General features: G+C 46.6%; 1 protein-coding gene across 3 annotated transcripts in view; it reads right to left on the bottom strand.

Annotated features, from left to right (window-relative positions):
* Positions 1-16,907, bottom strand: part of NTRK3 (neurotrophic receptor tyrosine kinase 3) — a 219,031-nt gene that overhangs the window by 44,318 nt on the left and 157,806 nt on the right. For all 3 annotated transcript variants that reach the window (XM_048317172.1, XM_048317173.1, XM_048317174.1), the window contains 3 exons: positions 9,312-9,442; positions 5,111-5,283; positions 795-1,038 (listed from right to left, as the gene is read on the bottom strand). In XM_048317172.1, the coding sequence (XP_048173129.1) occupies positions 795-1,038; positions 5,111-5,283; positions 9,312-9,442 (548 nt within the window). The remainder of the gene's footprint in view (positions 1-794; positions 1,039-5,110; positions 5,284-9,311; positions 9,443-16,907) is intronic.

Genomic DNA, 16,907 nt, shown 5'->3' with positions numbered 1-16,907 from the left:
GGGAAACACGCTGTTCCCCCAGGGAGGCTGCCATCCCAGGCAGGCAGGACAGTGCAGACAGGTACAGAGGGAGTGCGCAAGACAAGGGGACAGTGTGAGCACAAATCACAGGAGAAAGAACTGGAAAGGCATTCCTGGCTCACTGAGTCTCTCCCCAGAGACGAGTACAGGATTAGCCTCTGCACTAAACCCAGGCATTTTTATCTAGTTGCTTCCTGAAGTTCTTTAATTACAGGCTCTCAGCAACCTAACCCTGGCAAATTATTCCATTGTCTAAATGATGACCCTGCTGGAAAAAAAAAGTGTTCTGAGGTCAAACCTAAACTGACTATTATTTCCTCTTCCATATTTTATGCACTTATCAGTCAGTCTTTCAGTTGCCTTCTCTCTAGGTCCCTGTATTAAGTTTCTTTAGTCTAACACCAGAGGTCACAGCCTGTAGTATTCATCATCTCTTTGGATTACCTTTAATTTGTCAATGTCTTCAAAAAACAGGGAATAAAAATAGGCAGTAAGGATGGAATGACTTCAGAGCCATCCAAAAACATGTGACTGTGTGCTGGGGTATCACAGAGTCTGTGTGTAGGCATCTGCATGGGTGTCTGAACTACAAGCATGGCCAGGACTGAAAAGGATTAAGGACAGTGGTTTAGGGAAGCCTGATCAACTTCTGCACAAGTTTCAATGAGGGAAAAAACAAGCAAGTGAGCCCAAGGGCTCAAAAAACTGCTTTACTGTAACATTTCCTATCTCCCTTTGCTCTGAGCATCAGATTGCCACTGCAGCTGCCTTACCCTGTAGTAATCAGTGCTGTAGACATCTCTTGACATCCCAAAGTCTCCAATCTTCACCAGCAGGTTGGCTCCCACCAAGCAGTTCCTGGTGGCCAGGTCTCTATGGACAAAGTGCTGGGAGGCAAGGTACACCATTCCAGAGGCGATCTGGCTAGCAATGTGGAGCATCTGGGATAGCCCTAGCTCCCCTTTGGCTTGTCGAGGCTGCCCATCCACGAGGATCATAGCATCTGGGCCGTGTGCCCTGTAGGGAGGAAGAAACAAAAAGGACAGAGTTGGGTCTCAGAAATGACCAGGAGACAGGAGTCCACAGAGTCACTGTTCTTGCTGGATGGGGACCAGCCCCCAGCTCTGCACTGTGAGGACGGACACACAGCTCCAGTGGAAGGGAAGGGAGAAAGGCTTGAGAAAACAGGAGGTTGAGGGAACATTTGCTGGGTGAGTGGGTGCCATACATCCTTATCCTGCCCTGTCTACTGCACACAGCCTCTTAGGGCCACAGATGGAGACAGATTGCCAGGACAGAGGGACCACTGGCTTGAGGCAGCCTGGACACTCTTCTCTGGCAAGACCTCTGCAAAACTACTAAGCCTCCACATACTTACATTTGCTCCGTTTAATTTTTATACCACTGAAAATGCCCCAAAGGCAGAGATATCATCCCCTTTTCTTCCAGAGCTGCCATATTTCTTCTACCTAATCTCTTTATCAATCCCAAGCAGCCTCCTCTCTTCTCTCCATATCACCAACAAACTACCCCCTGATCGATATCAATACAGCCAGAGATCACAGAAAATGTTTCAGAGGAAACACTAGCAGCTTCATCCCTGTAAAATCCCTTTTGTGTCCTGAGCTATCCCAGAACTAACAAAGGTACTGTGAAGTGTGACAGCACGAGCACAGGTGCAAAGTTTAGCCCTGGATGTCAGCAGGTGCAGAGAAAACAAAAGGAAATATTTTGCTGAACCAAGTGCATTGTAAATGCAGGACTTTAGGTCAGTTTCATTCCTGTCCTGTCCCTTTTTTATCCCCTTCCTCGTTGTGTGCCAAGATTTTCTGTCGTGCTTCCTCTGTGATGCTTCTTCCCCTGGCAGAGCTCGCCCTGTGGTAACCTGTGTGAAGGTGGAATAACAAAAGCCCTCATATTTAGAGAAATGCAAGAGATGTTGCTGTGACCTTCCTGCTTGTGACTAACACACGGCACAGCAAATCCTCTGAGGCTTTCATACCGTCCTCTTTGAGATGATTCTTGGTGTGTGCTATATAGTATGCACAAGTCTCTCTCTCCCTTTCTCCATCCCAAATGGTTATAATCCAGAAGAAAGAAGAATCAGCACATTTGTGAGATGAACAGCAAGGATATTAGTACATTTAATTACGTAAAGAAGGGTATAGAGAATATGAGAAGGGTATGCCCATCTTTTCTTGGGGAAAGCAGTTTAAACAGAGAGGCCATAAAATTGGGTGGATTCCCTGTTAAAGAACATTTGGAATTTTTCTCCATTATGAATTGGTGGAGGCTTTGGGGAAAAAAAAATCACCATTGTGGCTTCCTCATCTGAAATTCCTCTTCTGTCCCAAGACAGTCTGGCTGTGGTGCTGCTTCACAGAAAGGTGAACACAGAACTCTGTAACTTTTCCAGCCAAGCCTATTGCCTGTCTGAGCTAACAGCAAATGCCAACAACTTACTGCAGACTGCAGAGAGGGTCTGTAATGGCAACGTGCTGTTACCCCTGCTTCACAATGGCTGCTGACCCAGACAGGAAACCAAAGCTGGAAAACCAGTGACCAAAGGAAAAGGGGGAAGCAATGGACATCCCTAGTGAGCAGAGGGGGATGTGGTCACTGCAGACCCCCAGGCTGTAGGGGGGATTGTGCCAGGAACATCCAGCCTTGCCCCCCACCCAGCCTGTGGGCAGACTCCTGTGCACACCATCCCTAGGGATGCTCCCTGAAGGCCGTGCCAGTATTTCTCCATGCCAAGACCTTTTCTATCAGTATTTTTGGAGGCAAGACACCACCACTGCAGCCTGCCCTGGTGGAGACAGCAGGGTCTGTTGTGGCACCACCAGCGTGGTGGCCCCGGGAGGCATGAGGAGCCATCCCAGCACATGCCACCGCTAGCCCAGCTGGTACGTGCTGATCCTGCTGCTCCCCCTTGCCACACCAGCTAATGTTTCAGGCCACTAAAACTCTCTGTTCTCTGGGAAACACGCAAAGGTCTAACAGCACTGAGGCGAATTTATTTATTGTGCTTTTCTCTAGGAAACTGGGTCTAAAGTGAGCCTCTTCCATTTTACTGCTTTTCCAATTTCTGCAGTTAAACTAGGAAAAGTCCATCTGAGTGTCTCTTACAGACTGCCAGTGTTCCTGGCCTCCAGTCTGGGAGTCACTGTCTCCTGCTGTGGGCTGGGCAAATTATTCCACAATAAAATCTGCTGCTTGCTGACGGATTCCAAGCAGCTCTGCCTCACCAACCCTCCCTGACCCCCTTGGAGCCCCCACTCCCCTCCAGCAGACACCTTACCTAAGCCCAAACTCTCTTTCCATATGACCCCTTGGCCATTTAAGGTGCCTGTTTGCAAGGTCTAAGCTCCCATAGTCCCCAAAGTCATCTTCCTTTGGGACACAAAGGGTTTTCACTGCCTACCACATTCCAGCATGCAGGGAAAGGCTGCACAGGAAGGAGAAGCTGGCAGCTAAACACAGCTGGAAGATGAGAAGCTGCAATCCCAGGGACCATACACCTGGGAAAGTTTCTTTTCCTTCATAAAGGCCAAAGATAATACAATGAGTTTTCTTTTCCAGTGAGACTGGAGATTAATTTCTTCGGGCATGAGTGTTTCTCAGACATGTCCTAAGAAAGGGTTGGGACAAGGGAGTGAGGGGTATCAGCCTTAGGAACACACTGCTGGGTGAAGCAATTCCATCAGGCATTGGCAGTGGGCACAAGACACCTTTCTGAAAGAGCCTGTTTTGCACTATACTCTTTGGGAGGTCAACTAGAGCAGTGAGAGAAGTTGTTCCTCAGCTCTAATATCTGACTCCTCTAAAGGAATAAAGTTGCTGGTTGTGCCAGGAAAAAGGATGGGTCAATTTTGAGTCTTTCTTTGTGAAGCACTTGAAGAACAGCATCTCTCGCTCTCTTTTTCAGACTGTCTGCCTTCGGTCACAAGGCTGAGGCACTGTCCTTAACACTGCATCACCAGTCTGGGCTAAAACACCCTTTCAGCTCAGCTCATGGTTTCATGCTGATGGCAGAAACTGTGTTGGTACAAAAATACTCACTGAGTGTATCCCAACCTCAGATCTACACCTGCCATGCACGAGATTCTTGTTCCTCCTGCAATCATATTCACTCTTAGCAGTCAAAACAGGAAAATATCAAGGGTCCAATTTTCTAAATATTGGGAAATAAAACTACTAATTATTTCAAGAAGTAAGTACCACTCCACTTGCACGCAGGTTTCAGAGTGGAATTTCTGTTTTGTGGCAAAAGAGCACCATAAACATCCTCCCACAGCTGCTCCCTGGCCCTTGCTGCTGGTGGATACAGAGCACACAAATTATCTGCCTCAGGCTGATGAAACAGTTGAATGATGATGGGGGGCACTGGGGGCTCTGGCAATTTGCATCTCTCTAGAGACAGGGAAGGTAATTACAGCACTTCTTCAGGCCTTGCCTGACTTCATGAGTAGCCTGGTGCCACAGGTTAGGGACCAGGGATCAGGGGTGGACCCCACAGGCACTGCCTGAGACTCCTCCAGCATTTCTCAGGTCCTTTCTGAATGCAGGAATGAGAACCAGTGACCAGTAAATGCCCAGGATACAAACCAGATCAAGGACACCAACAAACTTCTCCAAGGAATATTTTGGTTCTTGTGCTGTTGAAGCAGGAGCTCAGTGACTGAGGGGGTGATGGCAAGTGGCCTTCCTGCTTCAGCAGGACGTGGCTTTGGGGGGTGTACAGGACTCAGAGCTTCTGACAGCTGTGTCTTCATGTCCTTCCATCCCCACAGGACAGAGAAGGATCACAGCCACGCTTCCTGCAGCTTCCAACTTGCTGAAGTGGGAGAAAAAAACCCTGGTTTCCACAGCTCCTGAGACCATCTAAGAGGAAATGTCAGGATAAGGCTAATAAAGCCCTAAATCTGGTGAGGACCATCATCTCCTCCAAGCTGCCCTTGGAACAACAATCTCTCACTACTCAGCCCACTGAATAATGATGCCATCGGTGCACCACTGAGCTAGAACAAGTTCCACCAAAGCTGTGGGACAGCCCCACAGCACCTCCTGTGCCCTCATTCCCACATACCTCAGGAACTTGTTGAGGTCACCGTGCTTCATGTACTCGAAGACCATGATGAGCGGGTCGCCGTCACCGCACACGCCGTAAAACTTGACGATGTGCTCGTGCTGCAGGTTGGTGAGCAGCTCTGCCTCCCGCTGGAAATCCTTGCGGGCTGCCAACGTGGGGTCCTTCAGAGCCTGGAATAAGGGATGCAGACATGCACAGAGTGGGCTCAGGTGGGGAAAAAGCCAGAATAAAGGGGTCACAGCATCTCAGAGGAGCTGATGAGGAAGGGAAGGGAGAGGAACCACTGGCCCAGTTGTACTGGAAGGGCTGGTGGCATCACATTAGTGTTTCATTCCTGTAGTTGCTGTCCCAGTGGGTTCCCCAACTCATTTCCTAGGCAGCAGCAAACATGCCTCAGAGGGTAATAGCTTCCAATTATTCCCAGCTTGGGCAGAATTTATACTGGTGACCTAGGGGTGAATGGCTTCATATCTCATTATTATTAAATTCCTGAGCCAGACAGTCCTTGCTATCTGTCTTTTATTTTGAAATAGCTGACTACACTGCCTTTATTCAGAAGATGGATTTGCCTGGCTGTGCAGTTATTGTGTGGATTTTTCAAACTGCCTCTGAAGAAGGACACTGTCAAGTCTTTTCTCATAATTTTTAAAATCATGTTTTTATTCCCCGCTGTTTATAGCAGCTCCCCTGGCAGACTGATGCTGAAATCAGTATCCTTATTGAGAATATCTCATCTTCCACAATTTGAGAATGCCACTTTGCCATTGCAAGGCAGCTTGCAGGTGGTGTGGACCAGCCTGACATTGCAGAGTTGCCATGAAGATGTTGCTGTGGCTGCAGCTGATGCTAAGGGAGGATTCTCCAGGGCTGGGTTCTGGCTTGTCTGTGCATTATTGTGCAGTTGCATTGGAGAAAGCATAGTTTGAAAGCAGCTTGTTGTCATCTCAGGGTATCAAGGGAGAGAGCTTGATGAAAGAGTTTAAGTCCAGACCATTTGACAAGATGAAATGGCCACAAGAATCAGCACAGTCTTTGCAAACAATTAAGAAAATGAAGAGGCTGGTTCTGAGTTGCTGGTTCTCAGTCATATTCTCCACATCCTCCACATGCCAGGACTATTTAGGACCAGTTCTGGCTTTAACTGGGCAGCCTAACAAGAGCTGAAAAGCACTCAAGGAAACTTGTTCCACTTATCCTGTGTTGGTCTGATGTGCACCAGTTCCCCTTTAGAGGTGGGGGACACTCCCTTGTGGGGGTAAGCTCCCCTTACCTACACACAAATATACCTGCCCCCTTTCCGCGTGCCTTGAATCTCCCCATGCAGACAGCAGAGTGGCCTGAGCAGCTGCAGGCTACAATTTATGTGCAAAAAGGGATGTTAAACATCAGAGAGCTTTGCCTGGAGGACAGGGCCCAGCACTCTGTTACTGCACCTGGGCTGGCCCCTGGAGCTGCTGCCTGCAGAGACTCCTCCAGAAAAGGTGCTTTTCCCCTTGGAGCAGATCTGCTGTGAGGCTTTTCCCTGGCCTTAGGACACTGCCTCATCTGGTTCTGCCCCCAGACTGCTACTCACATGGCATAAATCTATTTTAATTCTTTGCCCTTTGGGTTAGCTTGACTAGAGGTATTTAGATGAATTTTAGTTACATGGTGCAGATGGCAAAGCATCCATCCCAGGATACATCATCCTCAGGAACCCAATTACTTTTAGTCATTTAATATCTTCATAATGTTGATGCCACCCTATTTTTCTGCAGGGAAATAGTCCCTTCCCCATCACTCTTTTCTCCCCCTTTTTCCTGTAGTTGCACATAATATTTCAAGCTGCAGTGAGTTTAGGTTTCCTCTCCTTCACACACAACCATTTGTATAAGGTGTTAAGATTGCAAGTTTGTTGATATCACACACCAAAACCAGTAATTAACTCCCTCCCCATTACTAATGTTGCACAGCCAAGCATTTAGAAATGAGGGCAACAGGAGCTGGAAGGGATAGAAGAGAGAAAGAAGACCAGGACCAAAGAAAGAGAAGGGATGTCTCAGTAAAACAAGTGGAATGCCTCTCCCAGGAAGGCTTGGGGTATATTTTTTTGTGCCTCCATAACTTCTGGCAAGTCCCTGAGCATCTGCAGGTTGCAGCTGTCGTCATGAAGTGCCAGTCATTTCAATATTATCTGGAAAATCCCCTCGTATGCAGCATCAGGGCCAGGTCTCCACAAGCACCATGTGTTTATTGCTGCAGCAGGGCTCACTCTGAGGCAGGTACCTGCTGTCCACGGGGCTGCAAAGAGAGGTTGGTAACTCCATCCTCCACCTAAAGCAGATCTCTTCAGCTCAGTTTTCCTGCTTCTGCATCTGCCCTCTGCAAAAGGGGATGACACAACCCCAGTAACTTGCTGGGAGGCTGTGAAAAGGGGTACACTCACCCCGAGGGAGGTTCCAGCACAGGAGTGATCACCACAATGGAGCAGCCACAGAGAAATGAAAAATAGGTGCTCAGAGGACGTGCCCTGAATACAGCCACTCCAGCATTTCTAGTACTTGACTTTGTCACCTTAACACTCTGCTGGATATAGTGTTTGTGCATTTCTTAGGATGCTTTTAGAAGCAAGCTGAATAAAACAGGAAGCTTGTCCATGCCTTCACATCAAAACTCGGCTTATCTGCGGGGCTGCAACCTTTAGATCTGCTAAAAATCTGAGTCCATTTAAGTGAGCAAGTAACACAGCCATTCCTTCAGCCCTGGGAGAGTCCCTGAGAGCAGGGCAGAGGCAGGCTCTGGGCTGTGGACTCAGTTGCCCTTAACCAGCGTGTCCTGCTGCTGCCCTGAGCTGCAGTGACTGGGGAGGTAGTTCTCAGTCTCAGCTGGGGACAAGAGATCTTCAGGAATTGCAGCCAAATCTCAACTTAATATGTAAAGCCTCTATTCCTGTTTTTTTTTTCTTTTTTTTTTCCCCTCAGACTTATAATGTGGCCCAAATTAGAGGGATTTTTTTCCCTGCCACTCCCAGAGCTGGCAAGAAGCCAGATTCCAGGGCCCTGCTCCAGAGCTGGAGCTGTATGATCTTGGAGGATGAAAGGCACTCTGGAGATGTAAGCTCATAGTAGCAATTACCAGAAACAAGTTCAGATGCTGTTTCTGCCTACGTGCAAATGAAACTCAGAAGAGACTCCGGAGCCAGGCTTGCTGGGGGATGGCTGACACTGATAGGCAGGTACCAGCCCTATAATCAAACAATTAATCCTGTGGGTGTCTTCGCGTCCTTGGCTTTAACCAGTCTCAGAGGTGAAAGGTGCAATCTTGCACTTCACTGCCAGAGCAAAAGGGGACATCTGAGCTAAAAAAAAAAAAGAGGCTTGAGCTGCCAGTGATTAGAACAAGCCACAAGTAGCTGAATGCCTCCAGCATTCTGGAGAGAGTGCCGGAACCTTTCTCCCTGTAGAGCATCGGTTCAAATGCAGACCTTGTTCCAAGGACTTAGGAGGCATTGGTTAAATCCAAGGGATTAAACTGCGTCTCTGCCAACTGGTGCCACTTGAGAGGAGAGCACAGATCTGCACTGAGTGTTCTCCTCTGCCCAGAGCCACACTGATGGGGCACAGCTCCCACGAGGAATACCACAAGGATGCAAGCAGCACAGCACAAGCCAAGCTGAACTCGTGTTGGCTTAAAATACTCAAAACAGGAGCGACCTGTGGCTAGGCAAGCAGGAGCAGAGTGGAGCCGAGCCAAGTTGCTTTGCCCATCTTGCAGCAAATTGATCCCAGAAAATTGGCTCATTGTGCTTAGCTTTCATTGCTCATTTTTGCTGAGGCCTTTTTATGTTTCAGCTTCTGCATGTTACACAAAAAGATAAAATCCAGAAGGAGCAGGGCCCCAGTGCCTGGTGGAGGGAGGTGGATCCACACGGCGCTGCTGCAGCTGCATGGGAGTTCACAGCTTCCAGACCAGCCTCTCCTCCCTGTCTGTCTGCTGGCTGTGTCAGCAGGAAGGGAGGCTTTGGCGTTGGTGAGAACAGACAACCTTGAAGCAAAACACTGAAACTTTGTGTGACTAAGTGGATTTACCACAATCTCCAGCATCAGATAAACCTCCACCCATGGCCCCCAACCCTCCCCTGCTTCCCTTTCCCACACAGGCTCACTGCTTCACTGACCAGCCCCTGCCCTGCTCTCTGCCATTTGCCCTTGGGATTTACCTTCACTGCCACCAGCATTTTGTCGTTGGTGGGGCTGAGGTTGTAACACTCGGCCAAGAACACCTTCCCAAAGGCACCTTCTCCCAGCTCCCTCTTCAAAACGATGTCTCTCCTCTTAATATGCTGGACATCTGTTGGAGGGAGGGGAGGAAGAGGGAGAGGGTTGAGGGAAGAATGAATCAGGGTTAATTCAGGGAATGGAAAACAACTAATTCAATTTTCTTGCAAGCTGCAAGGGAACTGAAATCGCTTCACAAAAATATCTATGGGGATCTTTTTACCCACCCACAGAATGCAGCCATCTCTGGGATGGAGTTAGTCTCATGCAAAACATCTGCGAGGAAAGTATTTGAGGTTTATCAGTTCTCATGACAAGCTCATGGCAAGCTTGTCCTCAGGGAGAGGAACCTTCTGGGCAAATTCTGCTACAAAGACACGAATCTCTTTGGAATGATCCTGGAAATAATCCATCTCCTGTGAGGTGTAGCAAAGGTCATATCCTTCCGATGAAAGGCCAGGTGAGATTAGAAGGTCCTGTTGAGTTTTGCATTTCAACTGGGATTAAACTCAAACACGACAGATTTCTGATGCTGAAGCTTGGCCAGTCAAAGCATTCCCAGGAGGAAGAGGACCAGTGACCCCCATGTTCCTTAGGGCATGAGCAGGACCTGGCCAGAAGTGCCGAGTACTGCCCCGCAGCAGGACCCTGTCCCGGCAGCCTTCCCCCATAGGATTGTTCCCTCAGAAAGAAGGTCATCCCAGGATACCATCACTGGCACAACAGATGAACTGAACCCATCAGTTTCAACGATCCTTTCCACTGACAGCGAGGACTGACAGAGAATATCAACCAAGGATTCAGGAAGAATCAGAAGAGTAGTAGCTTTTAATTTACCAGAGGTACAGAGGCCAATGAAAATTGGTTTGCTCAGCTAGCAGGTCATTCTTAAGGGCTAAATCTGTCCAGATACCAGGCACCTACAGGGGCAGGTAAGTGACTATGGGATATCCACTGATCCTGTGTCCTGATTAAATGTCACTGGTGGCTGGGAGAATTTCCTTTCTTCTGAGGACAACACTAAGGCACAGCTGCCAAACCTCTAAGCACCTTTCTGGCATCACAGCACCCCTACAACTCCTCAGCAATACAAAAATTGGGTTTTTGAATGCCTGGAATGAACTGTGGAACCAGTTAGAGATGCACAGCCACCACAGCATTTTCTGGAGGCACAGCATCCAAAACTTCATCTCTATAAACTGTCCTTCAGTGGAGATTTCCATCTCCCTTGAGAACTGTGGCAGCACAGACCACTCCCAGCTTCAGCCTGATGGTCATCGCAGGCCGGTGGAGAGCTGTGCACTCTTCTCCAGTGAGCAAAAGCTGGTGTATGAGAGGTCTCCTCAAGCAGAGGTGTTACATGGGACATCACCCTGGGATGTTCATAACCCTGAATCTGTTTGCTCGTAAACTGGACCACAGTTGAGCCTTTCCCATCTCTTCCTTGTGCCACAGGAGCTGTAAAAGTATGCACCCCTTAGATTACGTGCATTTCCCTTGGGGCACTGCGGATCAAGGAGGTGGAAGTGGCTAACTCTGGGGTTCAGACTGGCTGCAGGGACATATCACTGACACTGATCAAAATCTGCCACCAGCTCCTGCCACCCAGGCGCCCGAGCAGGCACCTGTATCAACCTGAGGGGTCACGTGCCCCACAACAATATAGGCACCACTTAATGCATCAAAAGTCCAATACAAGACAAGCATCCTAATGGCTTTCATGCAATTAAGCTTTTTAATTAGGAGCTCAGAGGCAGGTTTATGGAGCTGCCATCTCTGGGCCCTCGGCTTGCTTGGGAAGAAGGATGCTGCGAGATCGCACAAGCAATGGGCCTTGTAATGAAAGACACCTCTCTGGGAATTCCCATTGACCTTTCTTAATTGTTCAATAGACTGAAAACTGTTTCTTACAGATATTAATATTATTAGTTACATTAAGGCACAGGTTGGTAGGCACATCAAAAATGACTTTGGTTTTAAACCTGCAGTGACAGCCAGGGAGAACAAATCACATGTGGAGTTTGCCTTCTCCACCTGGTTTAGCTGAGTGTTTAAGGAGTACCTTGAGAAATCTGAGATATAACGTGTTGAAATGTAAAGTGATGCACTTGGGTGAGGAAAGTCCTAAAATAAGAAAAGCTCAAACAGCACCAATTTACTTAATAGAGTAGCGGAAAAGGGGTTTATCCTCTTTGTCTTGGCAAGCATTTCTATAGCACTCATCACTACATTACCTTGGTCTTACTGTATTGACAAAACACGTATTTGCATTCTTGGTCTCCCGAATAGCAGCAATCAAGAAAGCTGTGAGGAATGATCTTGTAGTAAGAGGAGCCCAAGGACATTTTTAAAACTCACAAATATAGCAATTGCAATCAGATTGTCCTGTTTGGTGCAAGATGAAGTCAAAAAAGAAATAGTCTCAGAAAAACCAGCAATACTATTTCAGAGTTTTTACACTTCTGATGAATAACACCATGAGAACTGAGGCAAATCTCTCTTTCTAAACTCTCCAGGGTCTTGCCCAAAAATTTCAGCTCCAAATTTTTCCTCCCAACAACATCTTAATAAATGATCAGACATTTCTGAGAGCTGGCATCCAAACAGTGTAATTATGTCTACATTATTAAAATAGCATCCCATCTGTCTTTGAGACCACATTTTACAGTGAGTTATTAGAGTCACCTGAGAAGTTTCAGGGAAAATTTATACGAAGAATTAAATGTGATATTGTGGCAGATAGAGTCAAATTGAGGGAGAAGCAATCCTTTTGCAGTAGTGTACTCGTATAACACTTCTGGATTTAAAGTAAATGTGGGTGGTTATAAAAATAAAAGGGTCTTGAAGTTAAGTAGTTTGACAGCAATCGGACAATCTTAATGTGGAATCAGAAAAGTACATTTGCTGATCACAATTTCTCTCAAACTCAAATAGCCATAAATTTCGCTTCATAGTATTTTAGGCACAAATGGAATAATAACTGAGTTATAATAAATTGCTTTTCCACATGCTACAGGCCTACAATAGTGAAGTTTAGATCAAACTCTTCCCTTCATGGTGAGATCAGCACTATGATTAATTCTAACCCACTATAAAATATGGGCTTTAACCACAAAGCAGTGACAAACCCCCATGGCACGGTGTGGCCGGTGGTGTTATTGTGCTCACCTTGCACCTCTGAGCTTGCCCATACTGGCTGTAACTCACGAGGAAGGCCAAATAGCCATGAAAGATGCTGTGCTGCAAGGACACCTCAGAGGTTCATCTGCATAAATCTGTTTACCTCCTCCTGGAGGAAGCCGAGCCCTGTCTGATAAACAGCTGGTGTTTATTTGTTTTAGGCAGGCAGTGCTGTGCTAATCTGTCTCGGCTGTGTTGCAGTCAGCCCTGTAGACAAGGTGTATGCAAACTGCCTCTCCCTAAGTACCACTCTTTTTATTTTTTGCCTCCCCTTGTACCATTAACTTATAAAAACAAGACAACAAGACAATTCATAAGAAGATCCTCTGCAGAAGCCACAGCAAGACCTGACAGGAAAATAAGCAGAATTGACAGCATGATGCAAACTCATTCAAAGCCATGCTATACCTGCAGGAAGGATGTGAGTTCCTGACACTGAAGTAATTCCACTTTACAATGAAACATCTGCCAGTCTTCCTTTTGGGATCACTATGTTTCTGCATGACACAGAAGGAATGTTAGGCAGATTCCCCACCTTCCTTCTTGTCCATCAAGATTTAACACACAAGGAAGGTGTGTCAAGCTTTTGCCTTCACTGTTGTCCTGAATAGCCCATTAACCACATCAGAAAGCACCTGACCTGCAGCTGGTTGGAAATGGCCCAGGGCTTTAGCTTCATGATGGTAACATGTGGGTAAATTAGAGCATTAGCAAGAGTAAGCCTGGGATGCTGCACCCACTTTTACACATGGCCTCCAAAGCAGAAAGTTTCCCTTTCTCTGGAAGAGCCAAGGCAGAAGGGTGGCAGCTTTGGATGTGCAAAGGGATCTTTCCTAACCACCTCTGAACCTTTTGCAGGACAGCTCACCTGATCTGTGCTTAAAGTGAACTTAGTCAGAAAAGTGGCTGTCTGAAACCAGAAACTTCTTCCCCCCCCATCACCACTCCCACGTGTCCTTGGTCATGTCTGTCCCTCTCCTAGACACAAACACACTCTAGTTTGCTAAACTTGTGAACCCACCACAGCCATGGGATACAGGGGAAGAAGAAGGAACAAGATTCATTCTGCTTTTCTCATTCATCAATCTACCATGTCCCAATGAGTCACTTCTGCACTGGCTCTTGTGACAGAGCCAGGGAAAGCCAGAACTTTTCCACTTACATCACTGATTCGATGACTCTTCTCCCATCTTTTACTCTCATATTACAGTCTCTCTATCTTACAGCAAGGTCAAGGCAAAAAGACCCCGACTCAACCTCCAAATCCCATAGAGCATATGGAGCTGGTAACAGACTGTGTGCAATGAAAACACCTTGTTTTGAATAACCACCACTTTTCAATCACATGAGCGGATATTGGGCAGTTGTGCAAGTACATTTCACGAATCTAATTTTCCAATTACTGTCTCATTTCTAAATCAGTCCTGGGCATCAGACAAAGAAGAGATGAGTTCAGTGACACTGTAAATTCTGCATTTCAAATTCCCATCACAACCACCATCTTTAAAACCATGGTTTGCTAATACTCTTGAAACCTGCATGCACATGATTGGACACAGATTGGACTACAGTGGGAGGAAAATGGACAAATAAAACTCCAAACAGAGTAAACCATGAGCAGTGCCAGTACTTAGGTTAGAGCAAAATGCAAAACTACTTATGCTGGATCATTTACATCAGGCCAATTTCAATTGTTACATTAATTAATTTCAATTAATTCCTGACATCTCCCTCTTTCAAACTCCCAAATAGTGAGCAGTCTGTCTTGTTGTATTTCTAGTGGGTTTACTGACCCTGGACTATTAATTCGCAAACATCCAGCTTGCTGATGGAATAGAGCAAAATTATAGGCATTTTCCCTTTAGTTGCCCTCTTTATCAGAAGATTCCTCTTCTAGCCTAGAAAAGACCTGTCTTGGGATGACAAAAATCAATTTTCTATAAATTTTTCTTTTCCCCCTCACATGTGACCCTGCTTTTCCCTAAAGGTAAGTCCTTTCCTGCACCTCTCCATCACCAGCTCCTCCCTCCCTTTGCTTTTTTCACATCATGGCATTTCTTCTCTCTTTTTCTTCTTCTCTATTTTTTGCCCCTCTTGCTGTTCGAGCCCTGTTTTAAAACTGACTTATTTTAGATCTGTTTCTAGGGTATCCTGATTTGGGTCTGATCCTGGGCTCTTTGTAGATATGGCCTTGATTTTCATAAGCTTCTAAAGCCTCATTTGCATCAACAGCGCTTTATAAATGATAACAACAATGACATTTTTCAGCAGTGGCTGAGTCATTTGCCGTAACAACTAATTTATGCCAAAGAATTGTCTCTTTTCTGTCTACATAAGTTGTCCACAAAAAGGTAGCAAAGTTCTCACTTAGTCAATGTGATTCATTCATTTCTTCCTCGGCACTGCTGAAATAACTCTTGAGAATAAATGCTGCACAGCTCCGCTGCTCCGCCACAATTAAAACCAAATAAACAAAGCTTACAATTTACACCGAAAATCTTGTCACCACAACGTGTAAGTACCAGGCAGAGAGCCTTTCATGTCAGGCAGTCAATCACAACCTGGATGGGAACCAAATGTGCTGAAGAGTTACCCAATGTACCTGATCAGAGCAGAGCGCATGCATCGGGCAGGACCAGATCAAAAAGCCCTGCCACTGGAGGGTTGGCAAGGCATTCTCTCACAGATTTGTCTCATAGAGAGAGAAGATAATGCATAGGCAGGCTGCACAGGGCTGGAGTGTCCCTCCTCCCCAGTGCAAATCCATCAAAGTCAATGGAGGATATTGATTTCAATCACGGACTGCTGTGAAGTACAGGTAAACAAAGGGAGAATCAGTCCCACATCATTTTAAAAAATTGAGACGTAAACAGGCTGTTTCTTATCTCTGCCTGGACTCCAAGTAGGTAGCCCTTCACTTCTTGTGGCTTCTCTCCCAGCTCTGACATGAGCCACCTCTGGGAAAGGGCCCAGGTACACGTTCCAACAGCTCGGCACAGTGCCCAGACACTGGTTCTTTGCCAAGTTCCTCTGTAAGGCACCCTTCAAGGACTTGGACTCAAAAAGTCGTGATTATAAGCACCAAGCAGTTCTGACACAAATCACAGAGATTTGTGTAAAGCATATCTGAATCTTTGGGAACTTGGTGGAGCAACCACAGCCCTCAGCTCAGAACGACTGTACTCCTTCATAAAGACCTTAAGAGAAAGCTGGTTTATGTTTCTGCAGTTCTTTTCATTTTCTTACCATCCGCTTCATTCCTTGGGAGCAGCACAAGGCATGAGTGCAGATCCCAGGTGGGAAGGAGGCTTTATTGCTCAGCTGACCCAGCAGACCCAGAGCTAACGCATTGCATGCTGCTAAATGGACCTTGGTAAAAAATAAGAGGCCTTGATGCATTTAGCTGGACAATCTTGGCTAAAAAAATTATCCAGTTATATCAATCTACACCAGGAGCTAAAGTTCAGTGCAATCGAGCTCAGGAAAACAGGAGAGGAGCAACCTCTGCATGCCAGATCTCTGATGCTTTGGAAATACCTGACATCCACCATTTCTGAGCACATGTCTGGCAATCAGGACATGACCAGCTCCTCTGGCTTTTGCTGCTGCAATAGCAGATGGAGAGGAAGCCCTGACCCAAAGTGCTGCCTTTCAGCTTCCAGCTGACTCCAGCCAGCCCTGATTCGAGGAAAAGATTCTGCAGAACAGCCCTCAAGCTCCACAGAGGGGTGTGATTTGCAGCATGGAGTGACTGGATTAGCACCCTCTGAGCTGCAGCACCAGCTCCAAAAGCAGCCATAGAGAAGCCACTGACAACAAAAATGCACATATACAGTGCTCTTGGAGCTGAAGGGAAATGGAAAGGGAGTTTGTGTGTGTGTTGTGTGTGTAAAAGAGCTGATAGAAAGGCAAAGCACAAACACCCCTTAAACTGACTCATCAGAAGCAACTCCAGAGCCAGCCAGGCTCCCTCACCAAAATACCCTGAAAACCACCTGGTGTGACACACCTGCAAAGTTTAAACCCAAACCAAAGCAAACTCTCACTTTCTTCATGGAAAAAAATCTGAAAAATAATAAAGTTAGAATGCATTCAGCACTGTTCCACGATCACTGTTAAAGCAAAAACTTCTCTCTCACCTTAAACCACCTGACATTCTTATAAAAACAAAGCTCAACTTCAAGCCCTTCTCATCCATTTCAGTCCCATAAATTTGAGTACAAACCGCTTAGCAATTATTTTATGGAGAGAGCAGTACAAAGTGTCCCACAGCTACTGGGTGCTGAGCAGCCTCAGCTGAGATGCACAACACTTCACAGTCCTGCAGAACCAACAGTCGTTCTGGGGAGATCCAGACA

Source organism: Corvus hawaiiensis, chromosome 13 (genome assembly GCF_020740725.1).
Source record: "Corvus hawaiiensis isolate bCorHaw1 chromosome 13, bCorHaw1.pri.cur, whole genome shotgun sequence".
NCBI lineage: Eukaryota > Metazoa > Chordata > Aves > Passeriformes > Corvidae > Corvus > Corvus hawaiiensis.
This window is presented reverse-complemented; position numbering and strand designations above follow the sequence as displayed.